This window comes from Pristiophorus japonicus, chromosome 4 (genome assembly GCF_044704955.1).
Source record: "Pristiophorus japonicus isolate sPriJap1 chromosome 4, sPriJap1.hap1, whole genome shotgun sequence".
NCBI classification, from domain to species: domain Eukaryota; kingdom Metazoa; phylum Chordata; class Chondrichthyes; family Pristiophoridae; genus Pristiophorus; species Pristiophorus japonicus.
In genome coordinates, this window is record NC_091980.1 from 312461821 (window position 1) to 312485647 (window position 23827).

At 46.8% G+C, this 23827-nt stretch overlaps 2 protein-coding genes across 8 annotated transcripts in view; one reads left to right on the forward strand and one right to left on the reverse strand.

Moving 5' to 3' along the window:
• The window catches only part of brf1b (BRF1 general transcription factor IIIB subunit b), a 409723-nt gene that overhangs the window by 128022 nt on the left and 257874 nt on the right, over window positions 1–23827 (forward strand). The window contains exon 2 of one of the 5 annotated variants that reach the window (XM_070879699.1): window positions 5965–6028. The exons of the other annotated variants lie outside the window; for them this stretch is intronic. The gene's annotated coding sequence lies outside the window, so the exon portion shown is untranslated. The remainder of the gene's footprint in view (window positions 1–5964; window positions 6029–23827) is intronic. 5 annotated transcript variants of the gene reach the window in all.
• btbd6b (BTB (POZ) domain containing 6b) lies at window positions 9316–13429 on the reverse strand. 3 transcript variants are annotated; one of them, XM_070879694.1, is made up of 5 exons: window positions 13329–13429; window positions 11782–12085; window positions 11558–11648; window positions 11065–11183; window positions 9316–10785 (listed from the first exon to the last, which is right to left on the reverse strand). In XM_070879694.1, the coding sequence occupies exons 2-5, from the start codon at window positions 11979–11981 to the stop codon at window positions 9753–9755; spliced, it is 1443 nt and encodes a 480-aa protein (XP_070735795.1). In that variant the 5' UTR covers window positions 11982–12085; window positions 13329–13429; the 3' UTR covers window positions 9316–9752. The 3 variants fall into 3 exon arrangements, with proteins under 3 accessions (XP_070735795.1, XP_070735791.1, XP_070735792.1); XM_070879690.1 differs by lacking the exon at window positions 13329–13429 and adding an exon at window positions 12211–13008; XM_070879691.1 differs by lacking the exons at window positions 11558–11648; window positions 13329–13429 and having other exon boundaries at window positions 11782–11860.

The window sequence follows — 23827 nt, forward strand, 5'->3', positions numbered from 1 at the left end:
CCCCCCTTTTCGCTCTCTCTCCCCCCCCTTTTCGCTCTCTCTCTCCCCCCCCCTTTTCGCTCTCTCTCTCCCCCCCCCTTTTCGCTCTCTCTCTCCCCCCCTTTTCGCTCTCTCTCTCCCCCCCCCCTTTCGCTCTCTCTCTCCCCCCCCCCCTTTTCGCTCTCTCTCTCCCCCCCTTTTCGCTCGCTCTCTCTCTCCCCCCTTTTCGCTCGCGCTCTCTCTCCCCCCCTTTTCGCTCGCTCTCTCTCTCCCCCCCTTTTCGCTCTCTCTCTCCCCCCCTTTTCGCTCTCTCTCTCCCCCCCTTTTCGCTCTCTCTCTCCCCCCCTTTTCGCTCTCTCTCTCCCCCCCTTTTCGCTCTCTCTCTCCCCCCCTTTTCGCTCTCTCTCTCCCCCTTTTCGCTCGCTCTCTCTCTCCCCCCTTTTCGCTCTCTCTCTCCCCCCCTTTCGCTCTCTCTCTCCCCCCCTTTTCGCTCTCTCTCCCCCCCTTTTCGCTCTCTCTCTCTCCCCCTTTTCGCTCGCTCTCTCTCTCCCCCCTTTTCGCTCTCTCTCTCCCCCCCCCCTTTTCGCTCTCTCTCCCCCCCTTTTCGCTCTCTCTCCCCCCCCCCTTTTCGCTCTCTCTCTCCCCCCCCTTTTCGCTCACTCTCTCCCCCCCCCTTTTCGCTCTCTCTCTCCCCCCCTTTTCGCTCACTCTCTCCCCCCCCCCCCCCCTTTTCGCTCTCTCTCTCCCCCCCTTTTCGCTCTCTCTCTCCCCCCCTTTTCGCTCTCTCTCTCCCCCCCTTTTCGCTCGCTCTCTCTCCCCCCCTTTTCGCTCTCTCTTCCCCCCCCTTTTCGCTCTCTCTCTCCCCCCCCTTTTCGCTCGCTCTCTCCCCCCCCCTTTTTGCTCTCTCCCCCCCCCCTTTTCGCTCTCTCTCTCCCCCCCTTTTCGCTCGCTCTCTCCCCCCCCCCCTTTTCGCTCTCTCTCTCTCCCCCCCCTTTTCGCTCTCTCTCCCCCCCCCCTTTTCGCTCTCTCCCCCCCCTTTTCGCTCTCTCTCCCCCCCCCCTTTTCGCTCTCTCTCCCCCCCCCCTTTTCGCTCTCTCTCTCCCCCCCCCTTTTCGCTCTCTCCCCCCCCTTTTCGCTCTCTCTCTCCCCCCCCCTTTTCGCTCTCTCTCCCCCCCCCCTTTTCGCTCTCTCCCCCCCCTTTTCGCTCGCTCTCTTCCCCCCCCCCTTTTCGCTCGCTCTCTCCCCCCCCCCCTTTTCGCTCGCTCTCTCTCTCCCCCCCCTTTTCGCTCGCTCTCTCTCTCCCCCCCCTTTTCGCTCTCTCTCTCTCCCCCCCCTTTTCGCTCTCTCTCTCTCCCCCCCTTTTCGCTCTCTCTCCCCCCCCCCTTTTCGCTCTCTCTCCCCCCCCCTTTTCGCTCGCTCTCTCTCCCCCCCCCTTTTCGCTCGCTCTCTTCCCCCCCCCACCTTTTCGCTTGCTCTCTCTCCCCCCCTTTTCGCTCGCTCTCTCTCCCCCCCCTTTTCGCTCTCTCTCTCTCCCCCCCTTTTCGCTCTCTCTCTCTCCCCCCCTTTTCACTCGCTCTCTCCCCCCCCCCCTTTTCGCTCGCTCTCTCTCCCCCCCCTTTTCGCTCTCTCCCCCCCCCCTTTTCGCTCACCCGCGCTCTCTCTCACTCTCCTCCTCATCTTTTACTATCCCCCTCACTTTGGCTTTCTGTTACTCTTGCCCTCTCGCTCTGACCCAAGCTATTGGTCCTGCTCTGGCCCTTGCTCACTGTTCCCACTGTCAGTGCAGCTCACTTACCTGAACTAGATCCTGGGAGCTTTCTGTGCATTTTGTGTCTGTCGCATCTCTATGTTTCTAATTAGAAAAATGGGGGGTGGGGCTCTGGAATCTGGATTTTACAGTGACTTGTTTCTCTTTCCTGCGTCCCAATGTTTGACAATCTGTATTATAGAAGTATGCTGTCCGCATGATCTATTGCTGCTATCCAGCAAAGTGAGTCGTTTTCTGGAGTTTGTGAATGTCTATCTTTTATTTCCTCCCTCCCGTCCAATTTGTTCCTCCCTTCTCCTGAAAGTGCTGATTCCTTGGTGGGTACAGTTCCCTTATCTCGCCCCAGTGGCCTGCTTTTGGCAGCTTGATCTGATTCTCACTTGACTTTTTGGGAGACCCCATTTCTTCAGGATTCAGAAGTTTGGCTCCCTTCCGCTCCCCCTCCCCACTTCAGGCCAGGGGTGCTGAGGCCAATTGTATCTCAAATGCTGCTCTGCTGAAGTTAACTAACTCAGCACAGATTGCACATTGAATAGAATATTGTGTACGTTCTCTGGCTTGTCATTCAACAATTGTACATTCCTGTCTGGCATAAAAATAAAAAAGGGAAGGTGGCTCAACCGTGGCTATCAAGGGAAATCAGGGATAGTATTAAAGCCAAGGATACAAATTGACCAGAAATAGCAGCGAACCTGGGGACTGGGAGAAATTTAGAACTCAGCAGAGGAGGACAAAGGGTTTGATTAGGGCAGGGAAAATGGAGTATGAGAAGAAGCTTGCAGGGAACATTAAGACGGATTGCAAAAGTTTCTATAGATATGTAAAGAGAAACAGGTTAGTAAAGACAAACGTAGGTCCCCTGCAGTCAGAATCAGGGGAAGTCATAACGGGGAACAAAGAAATGGCGGACCAATTGAACAAGTACTTTGGTTCGGTATTCACGAAGGAGGACACAAACAACCTTCCGGTTATAAAAGGGGTCGGAGGGTCTAGTAAGGAGGAGGAACTGAGGGAAATCCTTATTAGCCGGGAAATTGTGTTGGGGAAATTGATGGGATTGAAGGCCGATAAATCCCCAGGGCCTGATGGACTGCATCCCAGAGTACTTAAGGAGGTGGCCTTGGAAATAGTGGATGCATTGACAGTCATTTTCCAACATTTCATTGACTCTGGATCAGTTCCTATAGAGTGGAGGGTAGCCAATGTAACCCCACTTTTTAAAAAAGGAGGGAGAGAGAAAACAGGGAATTATAGACCGGTCAGCCTGACATCGGTAGTGGGTAAAATGATGGAATCAATTATTAAGGATGTCATAGCAGTGCATTTGGAAAGAGGTGACATGATAGGTTCAAGTCAGCATGGATTTGTGAAAGGGAAATCATGCTTGACAAATCTTCTGGAATTTTTTGAGGATGTTTCCAGTGGAGTGGACAAGGGAGAACCAGTTGATGTGGTATATTTGGACTTTCAGAAGGCTTTCGACAAGGTCTCACACAAGAGATTGATGTGCAAAGTTAGAGCACATGGGATTGGGGGTAGTGTACTGACATGGATTGAGAACTGGTTGTCAGACAGGAAGCAAAGAGTAGGAGTAAATGGGTACTTTTCAGAATGGCAGGCAGTGACTAGTGGGGTACCGCAAGGTTCTGTGCTGGGGCCCCAGCTGTTTACACTGTACATTAATGATTTAGATGAGGAGATTAAATGTAGTATCTCCAAATTTGCGGATGACACTAAGTTGGGTGGCAGTGTGAGTTGCGAGGAGGATGCTGTGAGGCTGCAGAGCGACTTGGATAGGTTAGGTGAGTGGGCAAATGCATGGCAGATGAAGTATAATGTGGATAAATGTGAGGTTATCCACTTTGGTGGTAAAAACAGAGAGACAAACTATTATCTGAATGGTGACAGATTAGGAAAAGGGGAGGTGCAAAGAGACCTGGGTGTCATGGTACATCAGTCATTGAAGGTTGGCATGCAGGTGCAGCAGGCGGTTAAGAAAGCAAATGGCATGTTGGCCTTCATAGCAAGGGGATTTGAGTACAGGGGCAGGGAGGTGTTGCTACAGTTGTACAGGGCATTGGTGAGGCCACACCTGGAGTATTGTGTACAGTTTTGGTCTCCTAACCTGAGGAAGGACATTCTTGCTATTGAGGGAGTGCAGCGAAGGTTCACCAGACTGATTCCCGGGATGGCGGGACTGACCTATCAAGAAAGACTGGATCAACTGGGCTTGTATTCACGAGTTCAGAAGAATGAGAGGGGACCTCATAGAAACATTTAAAATTCTGACGGGGTTAGACAGGTTAGATGCAGGAAGAATGTTCCCAATGTTGGGGAAGTCCAGAACCAGAGGTCACAGTCTAAGGATAAGGGGTAAGCCATTTAGGACCGAGATGCGGAGGAACTTCTTCACCCAGAGAGTGGTGAACCTGTGGAATTCTCTACCACAGAAAGTTGTTGAGGCCAATTCACTAAATATATTCAAAAAGGAGTTAGATGAGGTCCTTACTACTAGGGGATCAAGGGGTATGGCGAGAAAGCAGGAATGGGGTACTGAAGTTGAATGTTCAGCCATGAACTCATTGAATGGCGGTGCAGGCTTGAAGGGTCGAATGGCCTACTCCTGCACCTATTTTCTATGTTTCTATGTTTGTCTTGTGAATGTGACACTAATTCACTGAGGTATTATCAGAAGGACGTGATTGCACTAGAGAGGGTGCAGAGGAGATTTACTAGGATGCTGCCTGGAATGGAGAATCATAGCTATGAGGACAGATTGGATAGGCTGGGTTTGTTCTCATTGGAACCGAGGAGGTTGAGAGGAGACCTCATTTGAGGTGTACAAAATATTGAGGGGCCTGGACATAGTGGATGGTAAGGGTCTATTTCCATTGGTGGAGGGGTCTATTACGAGGGGGCATAGTTTTAAGATGGTTGGTGGAAGGTTTTGAGGGGAGGCTTCTTTACGCAGAGGGTTGTGGGGATCTGGAACTCGCTGCCTGGAAGAGTGGTGGATGCAAAAACCCTCCCCACTTTTAAGGGATGGGCACTTCAAGTGTAGTAACCTGCAGGGTTAAGTACCAAGAGCTGGTAATTAGGATTAGACTAGATGACCTTTTGTTGGATGGCGCAGATACAATGATAAGTACTGCAAGGAATAGAAATACGGCCAGGGTGATCTCCTGGACTAGTGTCGATCACCTGGATGGGTCGGAGAGGAATTTCCCCAGATTTTTTCTTCCTAAATTGGCCTGGGTTTGGATCTGGTTTTTGCGCCTCCCAGGAGATCACATGGCTCCGGTTGGGGTGGAGTGTAGAATGTTTCAGTGTAAGGGGTGTCGCAGTTGTGTGAGGTGGACTGGTTGGGCTGGGTGCTCTTTACCTTTCCGTCATTGTTCATAGGTTTATATGTAACCTTCAGGGCTGCTGACCGAGGGCCGTGCGGCTCTTTGTCGGCCGGCGCGGACACGATGGGCTGGAATGGCCTTCTCCTGCGCTGTAAATTTCTATGTTTCTATGTGTGTGGGCACGTGTATATTGGTTAGACTGTGTTTGTGCTAACAGTACCAGTGTTGATCTGCCGCAGGGCTCTTTAGGCGGAGCTATGTAAATAGTGTACTGTACTGAAAAGCTTTTCAAGTGTGTAAATGATGCAGTGCTTAAAGCTGTCCGTGTGTAAATGTAGTACTGTACTCAATGTCTTAGGTGTGTAAATAGAGCATTGTGCTTAAGAACATAAGAAATAGGAGCTGGAGTAGGTCCCTCGAGGCTGCTCCGCCATTTATCAAGATCATGGCTCCTCATCTACCTCAATTCCACCTTCCCATACTATTCCAATATCCCTTTATTTCCAAAAATTTATCGACCTCTGTCTTGAATATACTCAACGACTGAGCATTCACAGCACTCGGGTAAAGAATTTCAAAGATTTACAACCCTCTTGAGTGAAGATATTTCTCCTCATCTCAGTCCTAAATGGTCGACCCCTTATTCTGTGACTGTGACCTCGTGTTCTAGATTCCCCAGCCTGGAGGAACATTTTCCCAGCATTAACCCTGTTATATGTTTCAATTCGATCACCTCTCATTCTTCTAAACTCTTAAGGAATATAGGCCTAGTCTACTCAATCTCTCCTCATAGGGCAATCCCCTCATCCCAGGAACCAGTCGAGTGAACCTTCGCTGTACTCCCTCTAAGGCAAGTATGTCTTTCCTTAGGTCAGGAGACCAGAACGGTACACAGTACTCCACGTGTGGCCTCACCATGCCCTGTATAATTGTAGTAAGACTTCTTTACTCTTATACTCTAATCCGTTTGTAACAAAGGCTAACATATCATTTGCTTTCCCAATTGCTTGCTGTACCTGCATGTTAACTTTCTGTGATTCATGTACAAGGACACCCCGGTCCTTGAGTGTAAACATTTCCCAGTCTCTCACCATTCAACAAATATTCTGCTTTTTTGTTTTTCCTACCAAAGTGGATAACTTCACATTTCTCCACATTGTATTCCATTTTGCCATGTTCTTGTCCACTCAACCTGTACTCTCTCTGCAGCCTCTTTGCGTCCTCCTCGCAGCTTACTTTCCCACCTAATTTTGTATCATCAGCAATCTTGGATTCGTTACACTCAGTCCCTTCATCTAAGTCACTGATATAGATTGTAAATAGCTGAGGCCCCAGCACTGATCCTTGCAGTACCCAGGTAGTTACAGCCTGCCAACCTGAAAAAGTCCCGTTTATTCCTAGTTTTCTGACCATTAACCAATCCTCAATCCATGTTAATATATTACCCCCAATACCACTAGTTTTGTGTAATAACCTCTTGTGTGGCCTTATCGAATGCTTTTTGAAAATCCAAATACCTGTACACTACATCCACTGGTTGGTTCCCCCTTATCCAGGAGATCTTGCAGGAGATCACATGGCTTCGGTTGGGGTGGAGTGTAGAATGTTTCAGTGTAAGGGGTGTCGCAGTTGTGTGAGGTGGACTGGTTGGGCTGGGTGCTCTTTGCCTTTCCGTCATTGTTCATAGGCTTATATGTAACCTTTAGGGCTGCTGACCGAGGGCCGTGTGGCTTTTTGTTGGCTGGCGCGGACACGATGGGCCAAAATGGCCGCCTTCTGTGCTGTAAATTTCTGTTTTTCTATCCTATTATATCTTCGAAAAACTCCCAACAGATTTGTGAAATAGGATTTTCCTTTTATAAAACCATGTTGACTCTGCCTAATCATATTATGATTTTCAAAGTGCCTGTTACTATGTCCCTACTAACACATTCTACCATTTTGCCGACTACTGATGTCAGGCTAATTGGCCGAAAGCTCCCTGTTTTTTTTCTCTCCTTCCTTTCTTAAACAGCAGGTTATATTTGCTACCTTCCAATCCTTGGGGACTGTTCTAGAATCTAGGGAATTCGGGAAGATTAATACCAGTGCATCCGCTATCTCTGCAGCTCCCTCTTTTAAAACCCGAGGATGTAGGTCGTCGGGTCCAGCGGATTTGTCACCAATTAGTCCCATTAATGTCTCCAGCAATATGTCTTTACTTACACTGATTCCTCAATCTCTCCAGACCCTTGGTTCCCCATTATTTCCAGAATGTTTTTGTGTCCTCTACTATAAAAACAGACACACAGTATTTGTTTAATGTCTCTGCCATTTCCTTATTGCCTATTATAATTTCTCCTGTCTCTGCCTCTAATGGGCCCGCCTTTACTTTTCCTATTTACATACCTATAGAAATGATTGCAATCTGTTTTTATGTCTCTTGCTAATTTATTCTTGTATTCCTTTTTTCTCTTTGGTTATCAATGCCTTGGTCCTCCTTTGCTGAATTAAAAGCCGTACAAGTACATAAATGGTGTATAGTTCATGGAAGGACTACACGTGTCAGTGATTGCACATCTGTAACGTAAAAGGGTGGAACATCTGAGTCTCGAATTCATGACAGGCGACAGAAATGTGATTTATCTGTTGCTCAGTTAATACTTTGTCTCCCCCCCCCCACCCCCGGTTTATCTCTGCTTATTTTAAGTGTTTTGATTCCCTTGTTTGTTTTCCCCTCCCTAAGCAGTTTGTAACCTGTTACCATGTCCCTGCAATAGTCTGAGGAGCTGCCTCCATGGCCCATTCTGTTGGGCTATATCATGTATATTGCAGCACAAAGCCATGGTGTATCTTGTACTGGCCTCTTTCTGCCCTAAAATGAGGTTGATGAACAACCCAGAAGAGGATTCCAAACTGCATTTTAGGCCTTTTGGGAACTGCTAGTTTACAGAAACCCCTTTCTCCATTGTCCGAAACCCCACTGTCTTCCAGCAAATGATGACTACCCAGCAATTAACATGTGGCCAATTCCAAGTAGTCTGTCAAAACTTGGGAAAAAAATCTCCTGTGTAAAGGAAACTTTTATTCATCAAGGTGCGGGATGTCGGTAGTGAGTAGAACACTTTCCATTGAATGTACTTACTGTCAACATTGATCAAGTATGGCAGTTTGATGCAGAGTAAAACTCCTACTCTATTTCACCAACGGTGTGCTCAGCCTTAACTTCAGAACAGCACCCCTTAATGTGACATTTTCCCATTTATCCCCCCTCCCATTAGCCATTTTGTGGTTTCTGCGTGAGTGTTCAAATCTAGGGAGTGTTGCGCTGTTGGGGTCACGCCGATAGGGTTAAGAATAAAGACCAGCCAGACTCTCTTCACATGGGACTGTTTGGCTCTTAGGCAGCTTTTCATGGCATTAATCTAGGCTGCATTTGAACTCTGGGCCCCGGGGTAGGGTGTCGCCAATGGTCTAAACCACATTGTTCAGTTCCAATGAGAGACAAGTTTTTAAAGGATTATTCCAAAATACTAGTTGGCTTTGGCTAGTCCTGCATTTTGGATTAACGCCTACACATGCTTTAATTCTCACTCGGGTTCTTCTCCATGCGATGCCATACAGTTATTTCTATACAAGAGCTGAGTTACTCTCGGAACTGTATCTCAAACACCCCAAAAAGTGTGCAGCAATGCTTCTTTAGGCCGGGGTACTAGGCGGGAAAGGCATTGTGCAGCGGTAATGTAGGCCGCATGACAACAAGTGGAGGCGAGTTGCTTCTCCACAACATGGCATAGTCATTCATTCATAGTCTGCTGGTTTGACACTTCACAGCAGTGATGACTAGGAGTCTATGGAAAGTGGTTGGGTTCATGATCCATTCAAATTAGCACGCATGCGCAGGTTTTCCTATTTAAAAGCCAGTGAACTGGCGGCGTTGGAGCTGCAGGGCCGTGGTGGTTGGTGCAGGAGACTGGATGAAAGAAAGGAAGGAAATATAGAAACAGCCACGCATAATTTGGGAGGGAGACCGGATCATTGGGAGCTCTTAACCGAATGAAGTACTTTCATACAGAGTGGCAGAGGGAGACAGTGACAGCATAGTCAACAGGCAACTTTCACAGAAGGGGATGATTGGGAGGCAATATATTTACCAAATTTGGAGCCGGTCAGTTGGATTGCAGTAGTCTTTTCTGGCCCTGTACCTTCCTAAATAGCAATAAAGACAACTTCAGGATAAAATATAATCATGTAAAAATCTTTATACTGTACAGGTTCATCAGTTGCAAGTACACTGAGGTGTCGAAACATGTCATTCATCGGTCAGCTTCAAGCCATTTTAAAGAGATAGCACATCTGTACAAAAAAAGGAATGCACAAAAGGAGTGCACTACTGAACACTGCCCACTGCAGCGTCAGCAAGTCAAATAACAATACTCTCTAGCCATTATAAATAAATAAAATTAATTTACAATCAAACATTCCTTCAATTTTTTAAGATAGTTTGACTCTGCAGTTGATGTAATAGGACCACGGTATGTAGTTTAATATATTATCGGTTGAAGCAACAATAAGTGGAATTCCTTGCTGTGCTCCCTTCTGTTAGCAGCAGTTGAATGCAAAATGTCTTTAGTTTTTAGTGTGTGTGTGTGTGGGGGGCGGGTTTAAGCGATTTTTGCTCATGCGTAGAGAATGAGTTCGGGGATCTGCCCCCCTTGTACCCCCGTGCCGTTGGTGCTGTCTGATGAACACTGGAACTGAAATGTCACTTTCCCACACTGCACTTCCGTCATCCCCTCTTGCCCAAAGTAGCTGAGCTCGTTGCCATCCAGGATGGCGCTGGCGGTGTAAAAGGTATCCTGCTCCACCTGCACCGGGTGCTCGAACCAGACCGAGAAGGTGGTGCTGGAGCCGTCCGAGACGAACTTGGTAAAGTTCTGAGCCAGGGTTACCCCCTGCCGCTTCAGTTCGATCTTGACGCTGTACTCTGCCTTGCCGCAGCTCGAGCCGTACAGCCCCAGCCCGGCGATGAAGATGCGCTTATCCACCGCAAACTGGATGCTGTCGCACCGGCCCCGGTACCGCCACTGGTTGCTGCGGTAGGCGGAGGACTGGAAGCGGTGGCACCGCTGGGGTGCCAGGCCCTTCCGCTGGGTGGTGGGGAACTCCAGCTGTGGCTTCTTCAGCGCCGTGTACCAAAGAAATATGTCGTGGGTCTGCTCCAGGGTCAAAAGGTCGCACTGCGCGGCCCCATTGGCAAACTCCTCCAGCGTCATGGTCGGGACCCGGACTATGTAGAGGGCCTTGCCCAGCACGGCCCTCTTGTTCCGGGCACTGGGCGGCAGCCCTTGCCTTTTGCACTCTGCCTCGGCCCAGCTCAAGATGGCCTCGAACACCACCACCTCCTTGGTGTTGAGCGTCTCCCGCGACAGGATGATCTCCAAGGTCTGCAGGTCGATCTCGCAGAAGCCCTCCGACCTGAGGGCCAGTTCGGCCTGGGCGTCAATCACCTCCCAGCAGCGCTGGGTCAGCTCAGGCTCCTCAAACAGCCTGCTCTGGGACAGCAGGACGCAGGCATTCTTTGCCTCCAGACTGGTCTCTAGGAAGTTAACACAGGCCTTCGCCAGATAAGGAACAATGTACTTCTTGGCAGCATACAGAGTAGCCAGCACTGTGTCCGCTTCCAAATCAATCTCGTCACTATACAAATACCTACAGAGGGAGAGGAAAAAATACTCTTTTTAAAAACTCATCCACATACACAATTAAATCCACCTTAAAATCTCTTGCTCAAAACAATTAAATCCACCTTAAAATCTCTTGCTCAAAACAATTAAATCCACCTTAAAAAAAACAATAAATCACAGGCCTTGTCTAAAAAGGTCATTTTTTTAATGATTAATAAAATGACAAACTATTCTACCCGCTCTCCTAAGATGGTTATTTTTAACCCACCCCCTTCCCAAAGCCCCACACACAATCCTCCCTTACTTTAGCAGAATAAGGAAAGCTGCGGGTTCCACATCTGGAATATGAATGTCGGATTTATCCTCGGCGAGTTCTCCATAAAACATGGCATAGAAAACAGAACTACCGACTGCCAAAATGTACTGGAAGGGAACGACACACAAGTTCAAAACAAACAAGAGAGAGAGCGCGGCGCACAGATTTTTAGCAACAGGACCCTCCCCGTGCAGGATCGTACATGTATGAAAAACATTTCCTTGTCTGTCATTTATAATGTGCTTAACTGCTTTTTTTTTTAAAGAAAACAAAATAATTACAGTTGCCAAGAGTTTTGAGTGTAGGAGTCGCTCCCAGTCACGCAACTTTTCAATTACACAGTTTAAAAAAAACACATTTTGATTCCCTGTCCTACAATCCTCTTAATTTATACATAAGATACAAAAGAGCTTACAAAACTTTAAGCAATTAATTGAGAAAAGCCCCGTGTTTACGTACACACACACACACACACACACACCTTATGAGCTGGAACTCTGTGTGATGATCCCGGGGACCCCACGATGAAATGTACATCTGCCATCAGCTCGTTATTGTACATCATAGCATTCCTGGGACAGGCAGGCAAGGGACAAAACAAGTTATTTTTGTTTAAAGTTTAGTGGCAACCGGGGGGTGGTGGGTAGGAAGAGGATGCAAAAACCAAACAACAGGAGGGTTTTGGGGAGGTTTAGAAGTGCTTACCTTTCCCGCAGAGTGGGGTAAAAGGACTGCCAGTTGGTGTTGTGGATGTGGTTGTTGTTGAGGTTTTGCTGCTGGCCCTGACGGTGCAAGAGGCTCCGCTTGGAGCTGCTGAGCGCGTTGCCGGAGCTGTTGCTGCCGCTGGTGGTGTCGCTGGATTGCTGGCTGCTGCTGTGTTTGGAGGGATACAACTCCGCAGCCATCTTCTTACCGAGCGAGAGAGTTACGATCTCATAGCAAGCCGGCACCTTGCTGCTGCTGCTGTCGCTGTTCTCCCTCTTCACGCTCTTAGACTTTTTCAGGGTTTCTGAAAAGCAGGAGAGAGAGAGAGAAAAGTCACAAACAAACGAACACAAAAAACCTGAACGGTCCACAGGAGTGGGCGGGAGGTCGCTCAATTCACAACACAGTTTTGAAAATCGATTGACTGACCCTGGATATATTTCACCAGCAACATAAAGATCCTGGATTGTCTGAGTTTTATCTTCCACCAGTGGATGCGAGCCAGATTTGCAGCTAAAAGTTTTTTTTCTACCACTTTTAAATCAGTGAGCAGATTTAAGCGATTTTGTTCCCCTCTTCCACGACCTCCGACTTAAATCCCCCAAATAGTCCAGTAAATATCCAGGCAATCTTGCACAATTTTTTAGTTTCAGTTTTTAGATAAAGATATATTTTTTTCTTTGCAAGATGTTAATCCCTTCTGGAGTAAAAGTTGGGTGCATTTGCACTTGAGGCTTCTTTCCCCAAATAAGTGAGTTCGGTCCAATTCCCAGCGAAACAGCAACAACACTGGGATATTGAAGTCGGATCTGTGCACTCTACTCTCGGAACCTTCCTGTGATCTACAAACTATCAGATTGGGCTGGCTTTTTACTAACAGCAGGTGTTCACGTGATGCCGAATCTAACCCAAACACCAGGCTCCAATAATAAGGAGGGGGGGGAAATAGAGAGAGAGAGAAATGAGGGGGAGGAATGAAAGGCGAAGCCAGCTCAGCAACGATTGATCGGAATATAAAAATGCAAAAAGGGGAGGGCAGGAGCGAGAGATCTGCATGTCAATCTCCAATCAACCCACCCACCCCACACAATTATGTAGTTAGCCCACACATCAATAATGTCTGTTTATATATTAATTCTAGCGCTTGTGTTAATGCACCGACCAGTTCAGGTTAAAACCGATGAAAAAAGTTGGCTTTAGGAAATCGAATCCAGAAGTTCAGTCCCCCATTCGATTAATGGCAGTTTTTTAAAAAAAACGTATATAATGCAACACAAAAAAAACTCTTAAAAGAATCGTGTCTCTTTCTCCTTCACCTCCCCGCGTTAATGATGATTGTGAACCGCTTTTATTTAAACACAAATAATTTAAATAGATCAATAATTGCAAACGTCGGATGGGATACGCACAGAAACACACACACTACACACAGCCCGATCCGCTCCGCCGCATTCAGAGGCCAGTATCGCCCAGGATCACTGCAACAAACGCCATTCGTTTGCAAAAAAATCTGCCGAGCAGAGGTGGTGCCAGGGCCGCGACTGTACCTGGGCTGCCTTCAGCTGAGGTCGGGAAGGAGGGAAAAGGCGGTGAAAGTTTGCATTCCGCGACCCTCCCGGCAGCAGGAAGCCATGATCCAGCTCTTCCCCCCCCCCCCCCCCCCACCTCTCTCCAAACCAACGATTCAGGAATTGGAAATGAGACAGGCTGTGGGGGTTGGGCTTAAAAGCGAAATAATTTGCTTTCCCAAACGATGCCGACCTTCATCAGCAGAGGGACTCCGAGCTCCCAAATACACCAGGGTGGTAAAATTAAATGTCAGATCCGCCTGTGCCTTGTAGGAGTTACAAGGCACCTGTTATTGTGAAAACCTCGCTGCTTTGTTTATCAAACACCATGGCACAAGTTTGTTTCAAACATCATACATAGACACACAAAAAACATGCTGATGGTGACGTGCAGCTGATCTGGCCCATGTAAACCCTTTGCCACAGAAGACTCTCCAGTTTAACAAAACAAGACTTTAATTTCCAGAGCGCCTTCCACGACTTCAGGATGTCCCAAAGCGCTTTACAGCCAGTGAAGTGCTTTTTGAAGTGTCGTCACTGTTGTCGTCATCATCATCATCATAGGCCGTCCCTCGGAATCAAGGGAGACTTGCTTCCACTCTTGAAATGAGTCCTTGGGTGGCAGAACAGTCCAATATGAGAACCACAGTCCTTGTCCCAGGTGGGACAGATAGGGAAGCGGTGGGTGGGGCAGGTTTGCCGCACACTCCTTCCGCTGCCTGCGTTTGATTTCTGCATGCTCTCGGCGATGAGACTCGAGGTGCTCAGCGCCCTCCCGGATGCACTTCCTCCACTTGAGGAGGTCTTGGGCCAGGGACTCCCAGGTGTCAGTGGGGATGTTGCACTTTATCAGGGAGGCTTTGAGGGTGTGCTTGTAACGTTTCCGCTGCCCACCTTTGGCTCGTTTGCCGTGTAGGAGTTCCGAGTAGAGCGCTTGCTTTGGGAGTCTCGTGTCTGGCATGCGAACTATGTGGCCTGCCCAGTGGAGCTGATCAGGTGTGGTCAGTGCTTCGATGCTGGGGATGTTGGCCTGGTCGAGGACGCTAACGTTGGTGCGTCTGTCCTCCCAGGGGATTTGTAGGATCTTGCGGAGACATCGTCGGTGGTATTTCTCCAGCGACTTGAGGTGCCTACTGTACATGGTCCATGTTTGAGCCGTACAGGAGGGCGGGTATTACTACAGCTCTGTAGACCATGAGCTATAGTGACCCTGTAGTCACTGTTGTAATGTAGGAAATACAGCAGCTAATTTGTGCACAGCAAGCTCCCACAAATACCAATGTGATAATGATCAGATAATCTGTTTTAGTGATGTTGATTCAGAGATAAATATTGGCCAAGACACCAAGGATAACTCCACTGCTCTTTTTTGAAATAGTGCCATGAGATCTCTTATGTCTACCCGAGAAAACAGACGGGGCCTTGGTTTACGTCTCATTCAAAAGACAGCACCTCCGACAGTGCAGCGCTCCCTCAGCACGGCAATGGAGTGTCAGCCTATATTTTTGTGCTCAAGTCTCTGGAGTGGGACTTGAACCCACACCTTTCTGACTCAGAGGCAAGAGTACTACCCACTGAGCCACAGCTGACCCTGCTTACACTTAGCTTCAGTGACACTGGATTTAAGGAGGAGAAAAAAAATCACTCATTATCCAGTGACCCTGGCAGTAATTTTAAAAAAAAGAAACCTAGCTATTGATCTAAGGCACATTGTAGAGTTATCACTAAAATATAAAAGGAAATACATAGTGATTAGGTGCGGTCCAATTTTGGGTTTTAAAGGCTAGAAGATTATAGGAGGAAAACAAGGTTGAGGGCGATGAGTTCCACGGTCTTCAGTCTCTGGGGGAAAAAATAAGTTCGAGGAGTTGACTGGACTGAACTTTTATTTTTATATCTTGTCCAGGAGTGTGATACAGAAAGCATGTCTAGATTTAGGAGCGGGATTCTAGTTTTGGGTGGACTTGGACTTTATGGAGAGTTGAGAGCTGAAAGGAAAACTTTGTGGTTTAAAAAAAAATTCTTGACAGCTTCTTCAATGTAGAATGGGAGTTCCATTTGCGATGAGAGGAAGGAGCAAGATCAGTATTAGTGGCAGATGAAGGGCTACAGTTGGATCCATCAAAGCTAGGAATGATTGCTATTGAGCATTCTGGTGAAAGACTGAATGAACTGTCTGAAGAATTGAAAGAAACCCGATTTTCATTGCTTAACTGAGGGATATGGGGGTGGTCGGGGTGTGATTGGCCATGGCACTGAAAGAGGACTGAGGATGTGTAATTTAACACTTTAAGATAATTGAGAAGGACATAAGTCTGAAGAAAACCAGGTTACTAGATTGTAGAAAAGCTGATTTTGAGGGCCTGAGAATAGAACTTGGGAAAATAAAATGGGCAATAATATTGGCAAATCACGATGTAGAACAGCAATGAGAAACATTTAAAATGTTCAACAGAGTGCAAGAATAATATATTCCGCTAAAGGGAAAGAACAAGCTAAACACTAACGAGACACCATGGATGAGTAAAATCATAAGGGTACAATTTAAGGTTAAGGAAAGAGGCATACATTAAGTACATGGACAGCAGGGGCGTGCAGGATAAGGGAGAATACAAAGAGATTAGGAGAGAAGTCAAAAAACAATTTCGGAAGGCAAAGAGGAACTGAAATTAATTTATCAAGGAGCATAGAATAAAATAGTAAAATATTTTACAGGAGCATCAATAAAAAAGGAAGTTTGGGATGGGAATATGACCATTAAGGGATAGACAGGATAATACTACAGGTAATGATAGGCAGATGGCAGAAATATTAAATCATTATTTCGCTTCAGTATTTACCAGGGAGATAGAACAAGTGGACATGACATTGCATGATGAGATTAGAAATGAGATACGTGCATTTAAAATAAAAGAGGGGATAGATTAAATAAACCCATCAAACTCAGAGGATAAAACCCCTGGTCCAGATGGATTGCATCCACGCGTTTTAAAAGAATCTAGGGAAGAGATAGCAGAGGCATTACTACACATATTTAACAATGCGTTAGAAAAAGGTGTACTGGCGGATAGTTAACGTAATACCTATATTTAAGATGGGGGATAGAACATGTCCAGGGAATTATAGACCAGTCACCTTAACATTGGTGGTTTGGTAAAATACTGAATCCCTATTAAAGGAGAAAATGGAAGAACATCTAGAAACCAAAAATATAATCATAAATAGTCAGCAGAGAATGTCTTGCTTGACCAACCTCATTTAATTTTTTGAAGAGGTAACAGAGTAGAAAATGGTAATGCAGTAGAGGTAATTTATCTAGATTTTCAAAAGGACTCCGATAAGGTGCCCTATAATAGACTGATGAACAGGTCAGAGAATGCGGAGTCAGGGAACAAGTAGCAGAATGGATAGCTAGCTGGCTTCAAGACAGAAAGCAGAGAGTAGGGGTAAAGGGTAGCTATTCACAGTGGCAGAAGGTGGGTAGTGGTGTTCCACAAGGATCAGTGCTGGGACCACTGCTGTTCACTATATATTAACGATTTAGAATTTGAAATCAAAAACACAATTTCTAAATTTGCGGATGACACCAAATTGCGGGCAATAGTCAATACTGCTAAACCTGTATCGAACCTTGGATAGATCACACTTGCAGTACTGCGTATAGTTCTGATCGCCATATTATAAAAAGGATGTAGAGGCACTGGAGAGGGTGCAGAGAAGATTTACAAGAATGATACCAGAAATGCGAGGATATACACATTTGGAAAGGATGAACAGGCTGGGTCTCTCTTTTGAAAAAAGAAGGCTGAGGGGTGACCTAATAGAGGTCTTAAAATGATGAAAGGTTTTGATAGAGTGGATAGAGAGAGAGTGTTTCCACTTGTGGGGAAGAGCATAACTATAGAGGCCATCAATATAAGATAGTCACCAAGAAATCCAATGGGGAATTCAGAAGAAACTTCTTTACCCAGGGAGGGGTTGAAGCGAATAGTATCGATGCATTTAAGGGGAGGCTCGACAAGCATATGAGGGAGAAGGGAATAGAGTTAAATGAGGAAAGAGGCTTGAATGGAGCATAAACGCCGGCATGCACTGGTTGGGTCAAATGGCCTGTTTCCGTGCCGTAAATCCTATGAAATAATTACAAGCTGTTTTTATTAGAAGGACTAGATGTTATTTGTTTGAGTGCATGGTGCTGGACTCATGGGTATCTTCAAAGCCTTTGACAAAAGGAAGTGTGCGTGTGTGTGTGTGTGTGTGTGTGTGTTTGTGTTTACCCAATTAGAACAGGATCGGTTTAGCTACCAATTGATTCTTTCCACAGTTGAATAGTCTTTCAGCACATTGTCTAGGTGCCCACATAAAGAATGGTCACTTTGGTGAGATATCTGAGGGCTTTGATAGGGTAGATACAGAGAAACTATTTCCTCTAGTGGGGAGAATCCAGAACAAGGGGCATAATCTTAAAATTAGAGCTAGGTCATTCAGGGGTGAAATGAGGAAGCACTTTTCAGCAAAAGAAAACCCTTTTCACACCAGCGCACTTGGGGAATTGACTGAATCCTAATGGTTAACTTCTCCGCCATCACTGACTAATCTGAATCACTGAATCAGGTGATGGACTCGGGGTGGGGGAACCAGATCATAGTCTCCCAGCATGGAACCAAATGCACTAACCTACTTTATAAAATACCTTATTCAAGCAGAAAGCTCCATAAATAAATTCCATCAGGATGACCAATCCCGAGTATTGAGTCTCCCCCTCCAATATTCACCCTTCCTCCTCTCAAGGTGCTGACTCTTGAGGGTGCAGTATCATGGGCACAGGCTGCCCATCATACCCCTCTCAAATGGTTGTTCTTGTGTAAACCCCAGCCAGTAAAAACAACAACTTGTATTTCTATAGGGCCTTTAACATTGTAAAATGTCCCAAGGCGCTTTCACAGGAGCATTATAAACCAAAATTTGACATTGGGCCACAATGAGATATTAGTACGGTCTTTCTATATAGATGAGCTAGGATAAGCTGAGCAGGATTTCTCCTCTGTATCCATCTGGTGATATTAGAAGGCAAGGTATAATTCTGGGAAAAGAGGTAGGCGCAAAGCTGCACTTAAAACAAGTGTGTAATTAATAGACGTGGAAAGGTATACATTACTACCTCCTCTCCTCTCCTCTCGCAGTAAGTGCTACATAATCATGGCAAAGCTAATTTCATAACAGTAGTGGATTTTTGACAAGAATTACAACAAAACTGACATTCTTGGTATTGACTGTCAATAGGCTGTGTGGCGAACTGCATTGAAACTCTTAAGTACCAGTAACTGTTGACACACACTCCAAGATACAAAATAAGAAACCAGCTCCCTCGAGGACTGAGCCACTAGGATCAAGCCGATCTCTGACTCGGTTCCCGTTCTGTGCTGACTGAGGCAGAACGGGATTCCAGCTCTAGAATTGAATTCAGTGACACCTGAGTGTGTGCATGTCCTGCTCCATAAAGACTAGGATAGGATCACGCTCTGGTGCATGCCCCCATCGACAGTCAAATACCCGCTGAGCTATGTGTGTGTTAGCTGTGGCTCAGTGGGCAGCACACTCGCCTTCTGAGTCAGAAGGTTGTGGGTTGAAATCCCACTCCAGGGACTTGAGCACATAAATCTAGGCTGACACTCCACTGCAGTGCTGAGGGAGTGCTGCACTGTCTTTCGGATGAGACGTTAAACCGAGGTCCCATCTGCTCTCTCGGGTAGATGTAAAAGATCCCATGGCACTATTTTGAAGAAGAGCAGGGGAGTTATCCCCAGTGTCCTGGCCAAGATTTATCCCTCAATCAACATAACAAAAACAGATTATCTAGTCATTGTCACATTGCTGTTTGCAGCTTGCTGTGTGCAAATTGGCTGCCGCTTTTCTCTCGTCAGCATAGACAGTCCCTCGGGGTCGAGGATGACTTGCTTCCTTCCACACTAAAAATGAGTACTCAGGTGACTGATGAACTCATTTTAAACGGTGTAAGATGCCTGTACATGAATTCCTTTAATGTGTGGTGGCACACCAGTCACCACACGGGCTTGACGGAGCAAGGTCTTGGTCCAGTGGCAAGGGGATCCAAGACGACTGGAGACCAGGCTCCGCCACATGTGCCAATACACACACACACAAACTCAAACATATTCTTACTGTCCTCCTTCCTTCCTCCTTCCCACAGGACCCCTCTCTACATGGAATTCATAGTACGCAATGGGAGCCTCTGACCACACAGTCTCGCTAGTGGCCGGTGCTGTGCCTTCCCTTGGTCTTCACCTCTGAGCTCCGACCTCTCCACTCCCTTGTGCCTTGTCCGTCCTTTCCTCTGCACTTCCGACTCCCAGACCTCGGCCCGTCCCGACCCCCGCTCCACGCCGTCCTGACCTCGCCCGCCCTCCCTACGTTCCACGCCACTTCCGACGACCGCGTTGTTGATGCTGCTGCTGCGGTGGCTAGATTTTTTTTGATTTGCTCCCAGCTCCAGCCCCTCGCGCTCCAAACTGCTCCTGTGACTGTCCCATGAAGTCGGGCTATTTTTGATTTGCCCACAACTCAATTCTAACAGCGACTACACTCCAAAAGTATTTCATTGGCTGTAAAGTGCTTTGAGACGGCTGTTGGTGGTGAAAGGCGCTATATAAATCCAAGTCTGTCTTTATATGTGAGGAACGGACACCTGGACAAAGTACCCAGCAACCGGCACTGCCTGGGGACCCAAGAGGGTTGAGGAGATAGTGGGAATAAGTGAAAAAAGTCATTCTGATAAAAACCTACATTATGCAAGATCAGTCTGTAAATAGACCACAATGCTGTATTTAGGTGTCGAGCATGGCTTAGTGGGTAGCACTCTCGTCTCCAAGTCAGAAGGTCGTGGCTTCAAGCCCCCACTCCAAAGACTTGAGCAGATAACCCAGGCTGACATCCCTGCTCAGTGCTGAGGGAGTGCTGCACTGTCGGAGGTGCCATCTTTCGGATTATAAGCCCCATCTGTTTTCGCAGATGGCCTGAAAAAGGTCCCACGGCAGGAGAGTCCTCCAGGTGTCCTGGCCAATATTTATCCCTCAACCAACATCAAAACAGATTATCTGGTCATTTTTCTCGATGCTGTATGTGGGATCTTGTGCACAAATTGACTGCCGCATTTCCTACATTAAACTATTGCAATGGCTGTAAAGTGCTTTGGGAGGCCATGAAAGACGTTACAGAAATAAATGCAAGTTCTTACCCCTTCTTGCTATCCCATTACAAGCATATTACTTGGACAGTTGAGCTCAGTATGCCCTATATACTTGAGCACATCTGTTCTTCTGAAATGGTTTATGAGCTCTGTAAATAGGATTATTTCACTAATAATGGTGTATAATTAAACAACAGTAAGCTGCCCTTTATCTCAGAATACTCACAATTGCCAGTACTTATCTCCGTAATAATGTTCTTTATTTTTGTTTTAAATGACTGAACTCCACTGGTGTTAGTTCAGTGTCTGCTCCACCGATAGTTCGATCTGTCTGCTGCCCATGGCTTCTCTGCTTCCCAGGCAGTCCCTCGGAGAGGAGGATGACCTGCTTCCACACTAATATGAGTTCTCGGGTGACTGAGGAGTCCAGTGCGGGATCTACAGTCTCTGTCACAGGTGGGGCAGACGGTGGTTGGAGGGACGGGTGGGTGGGTGGGGCTTGGGTTGCCGTGCGCTCCTTCCGCTGTCGACACTTGGCTTCCCGGTGTGATCCCGGCGAAGAGACTCGAGGTGTTCTGTTCCTTCCCGGATGCTTCTCCTTGGCCAGGGATTTCCGGGTGTCAGTTGGGATGTTGCACTTTATCAAGGAGGCTTTGAGGGTATCCTTGAAGTGTTACCTATGCGCACCTGAGACTCGCTTGCCGTGTTGGAGCTCTGAGTAGAGCTCTTGTTTTGGAAGTTTAGTGCCTGGCATGCAGATGATGTGGCCCATTCATTGGAGCTGATCGAGCGTGGTCAATGCTTCGATGCTGGGGATGTTGGCCTGAGCTTAGGACACTGATGGTGCGCCTACCCTGCCAATGGATTTGCAGGATCTTGCGGAGGCATCATTGGTGGTACTTCTCCAGTGCTATGAGGTGCCTGATATACATACCCCAGTCTTGGCAGTTATCTGATCACAGCTGAGCTAGAGTAGGAGTGTCCAATAAGAACATAAGAATTAGGAACAGGAGTAGGCCATTCGGCCCCTCGAGCCGGCTCCGCCATTCAGTGAGGGAGATCATGGCTGATATTCTACCTCAACTCCACTTTCCTGTACTATCCCCATATACTTTGATTCCCTTAATATCCAAAAATCTATCGATATCTGTCTTGAATATGCTCAAAGACTGAGCCTCTCCAGCCCTCTGGAGTGGAGAATTCCAAAGATTCACCATCCTCTGAGTGAAGAGGTTTCTCCTCATCTCAGTCCTAAATAGCCAACCCCGGTACTCGACTCCCCAACCAGGGGAAACATCCTCCCTGCATCTTACCCTGTCAAGCCCTGTAAGAATTTTGTATGTTTCATTGAAATCACCTCTCATTCTTTTAAACTCTTAGAGAATATAGACCTAGTCTACTCAATCTCTCCTCCTACGACAATCCCCCCCCCATCCCAGGAATCATTCTGGTGAATCTTCGTTGCACTCCCTCAATGGCAAGTATATACTTCCTCAGGTAAAGAGACCAAAACTGTACACAATACTCCAGATGTGGTCTCACCAGGGCCCTAATATAATTGCAGTAAGGTATCTTTACTCTTATACTCAAATCTTTTTGTAAGAAACATAGAAACGTAGAAAATAGGTGCAGGAGTAGGCCATTCGGACCTTCGAGCCTGCACCACCATTCAATAAGATCGTGGCTGATCATTCACCTCAGTACCCCTTTCCTGCTTTCTCTCCATACCCCTTGATCCCTTTAGTGGTAAGGGCCACATCTAACTCCCTCTTGAATATATCCAATGAACGGGCATCAACAACTCTCTGCAGTAGGGAATTCCACAGGTTAACAACTCTCTGAGTGAAGAAGTTTCTCCTCATCTCGGTCCTAAATGGCTTACCCCTTATCCTTAGACTGTGTCCCCTAGTTCTGGACTTCTCTCAACATCAGGAACATTCTTCCTGCATCTAACTTGTCCAGTCGCGTCAGAATTTTATATGTTTCTATGAGATCCCCTCTCATTCTTCTAAACTCCAGTGAATACAGGCCCAGCCGATCCAGTCTCTCCTCATATGTCAGTCCTGCCATCCCGGGAATCAGTCTGGTGAACCTTCGCTGCACTCCCTCAATAGCAAGAATGTCCTTCCTCAGATTAGGAGACCAAACCTGAACACACTATTTCAGGTGAGACCTCACTAAGGCCCTGTACAACTGCAGTAAGACCTCCCTGCTCCTATACTCCAATCCCCTCGCTATGAAGGCCAACATACCATTTGTCGCTTTCACCGCCTGCTGTACCTGCATGCCAACTTTTAATGACTGATGTACCATGACACCCAGGTCTCGTTGCACCTCCCCTTTTCCTAATCATCTGCTATTCAGATAATCTGCCTTTGTGTTTTTGCCACCAAAGTGGATAACCTCACATTTATCCACATTATACTGCATCTGCCATGCGTTTGCCCACTCACCTAACCTGTCCAAGTCACCCTGCAGCCTCTTAGTGTCCTCCTCACAGCTCACACCGCCACCCAGCTTGGTGTCATCCGCAATCTTGGAGATATTACACTCAATTCCTTTATCTAAATCATTAATGTATATTGTAAATAGCTGGGGTCCCAGCACTGAGCCCTGCGGTACCCCACTAGTCACTGCCTGTCATTCTGAAAAGGACCCGTTTATCCCGACTCTCTGCTTCCTGTCTGCCAACCAGTTCTCTATCCATGTCAGTACATTACCCCCAATACCATGTGCTTTCATTTTGCATATCAAATGTGTGGAACCTTGTCAAAAGCCTTTTGAAAGTCCAAATACACCACATCCACTGGTTCTCCCTTGTCCACTCTACTAGTTACATCCTCAAAAAATTCCAGAAGATTTGTCAAGCATGATTTCCCTTTCATAAATCCATGCTGACTTGGACTGATCTTGTCACTGCTTTCCAAATGCGCTGCTATTTCATCTTTAATAATTGATTTGAATATTTTCCCCACTACTGATGTCAGGCTAACTGGTCTATAGTTACCCGCTTTCTCTCTCCCTCCTTTCTTAAAAAGTGGGGTTACATTAACTACCCTCCAGTCCTTAGGAACTGATCCAGAGTCGATAGACTGTTGGAAAATGATCACCAATGCATCCACTATTTTTAGGGCCACTTCCTTAAGTACTCTGGGATGCAGACTATCAGGCCTCGGGGATTTATTGGCCTTCAATCCCATCAATTTCCCTAACACACTTTCCCACCTAATAAGTATTTCCTTCAGTTCCTCCTCCTCCTCACTAGACACTC

Bases quoted from the DNA above. Each gene is read 5' to 3' on its own strand.
- btbd6b (XM_070879690.1), bottom strand. From the start codon at position 12,235: ATGTTGCTGGTGAAATATATCCAGG. The intron at 12,086-12,210 runs GTCAGTCAATCG...CCTGCTTTTCAG, and splicing joins GCTGGTGAAATATATCCAGG to AAACCCTGAAAAAGTCTAAG. The intron at 11,184-11,557 runs GTGTGTGTGTGT...GTTCCCTTCCAG, and splicing joins ACAGAGTTCCAGCTCATAAG to TACATTTTGGCAGTCGGTAG.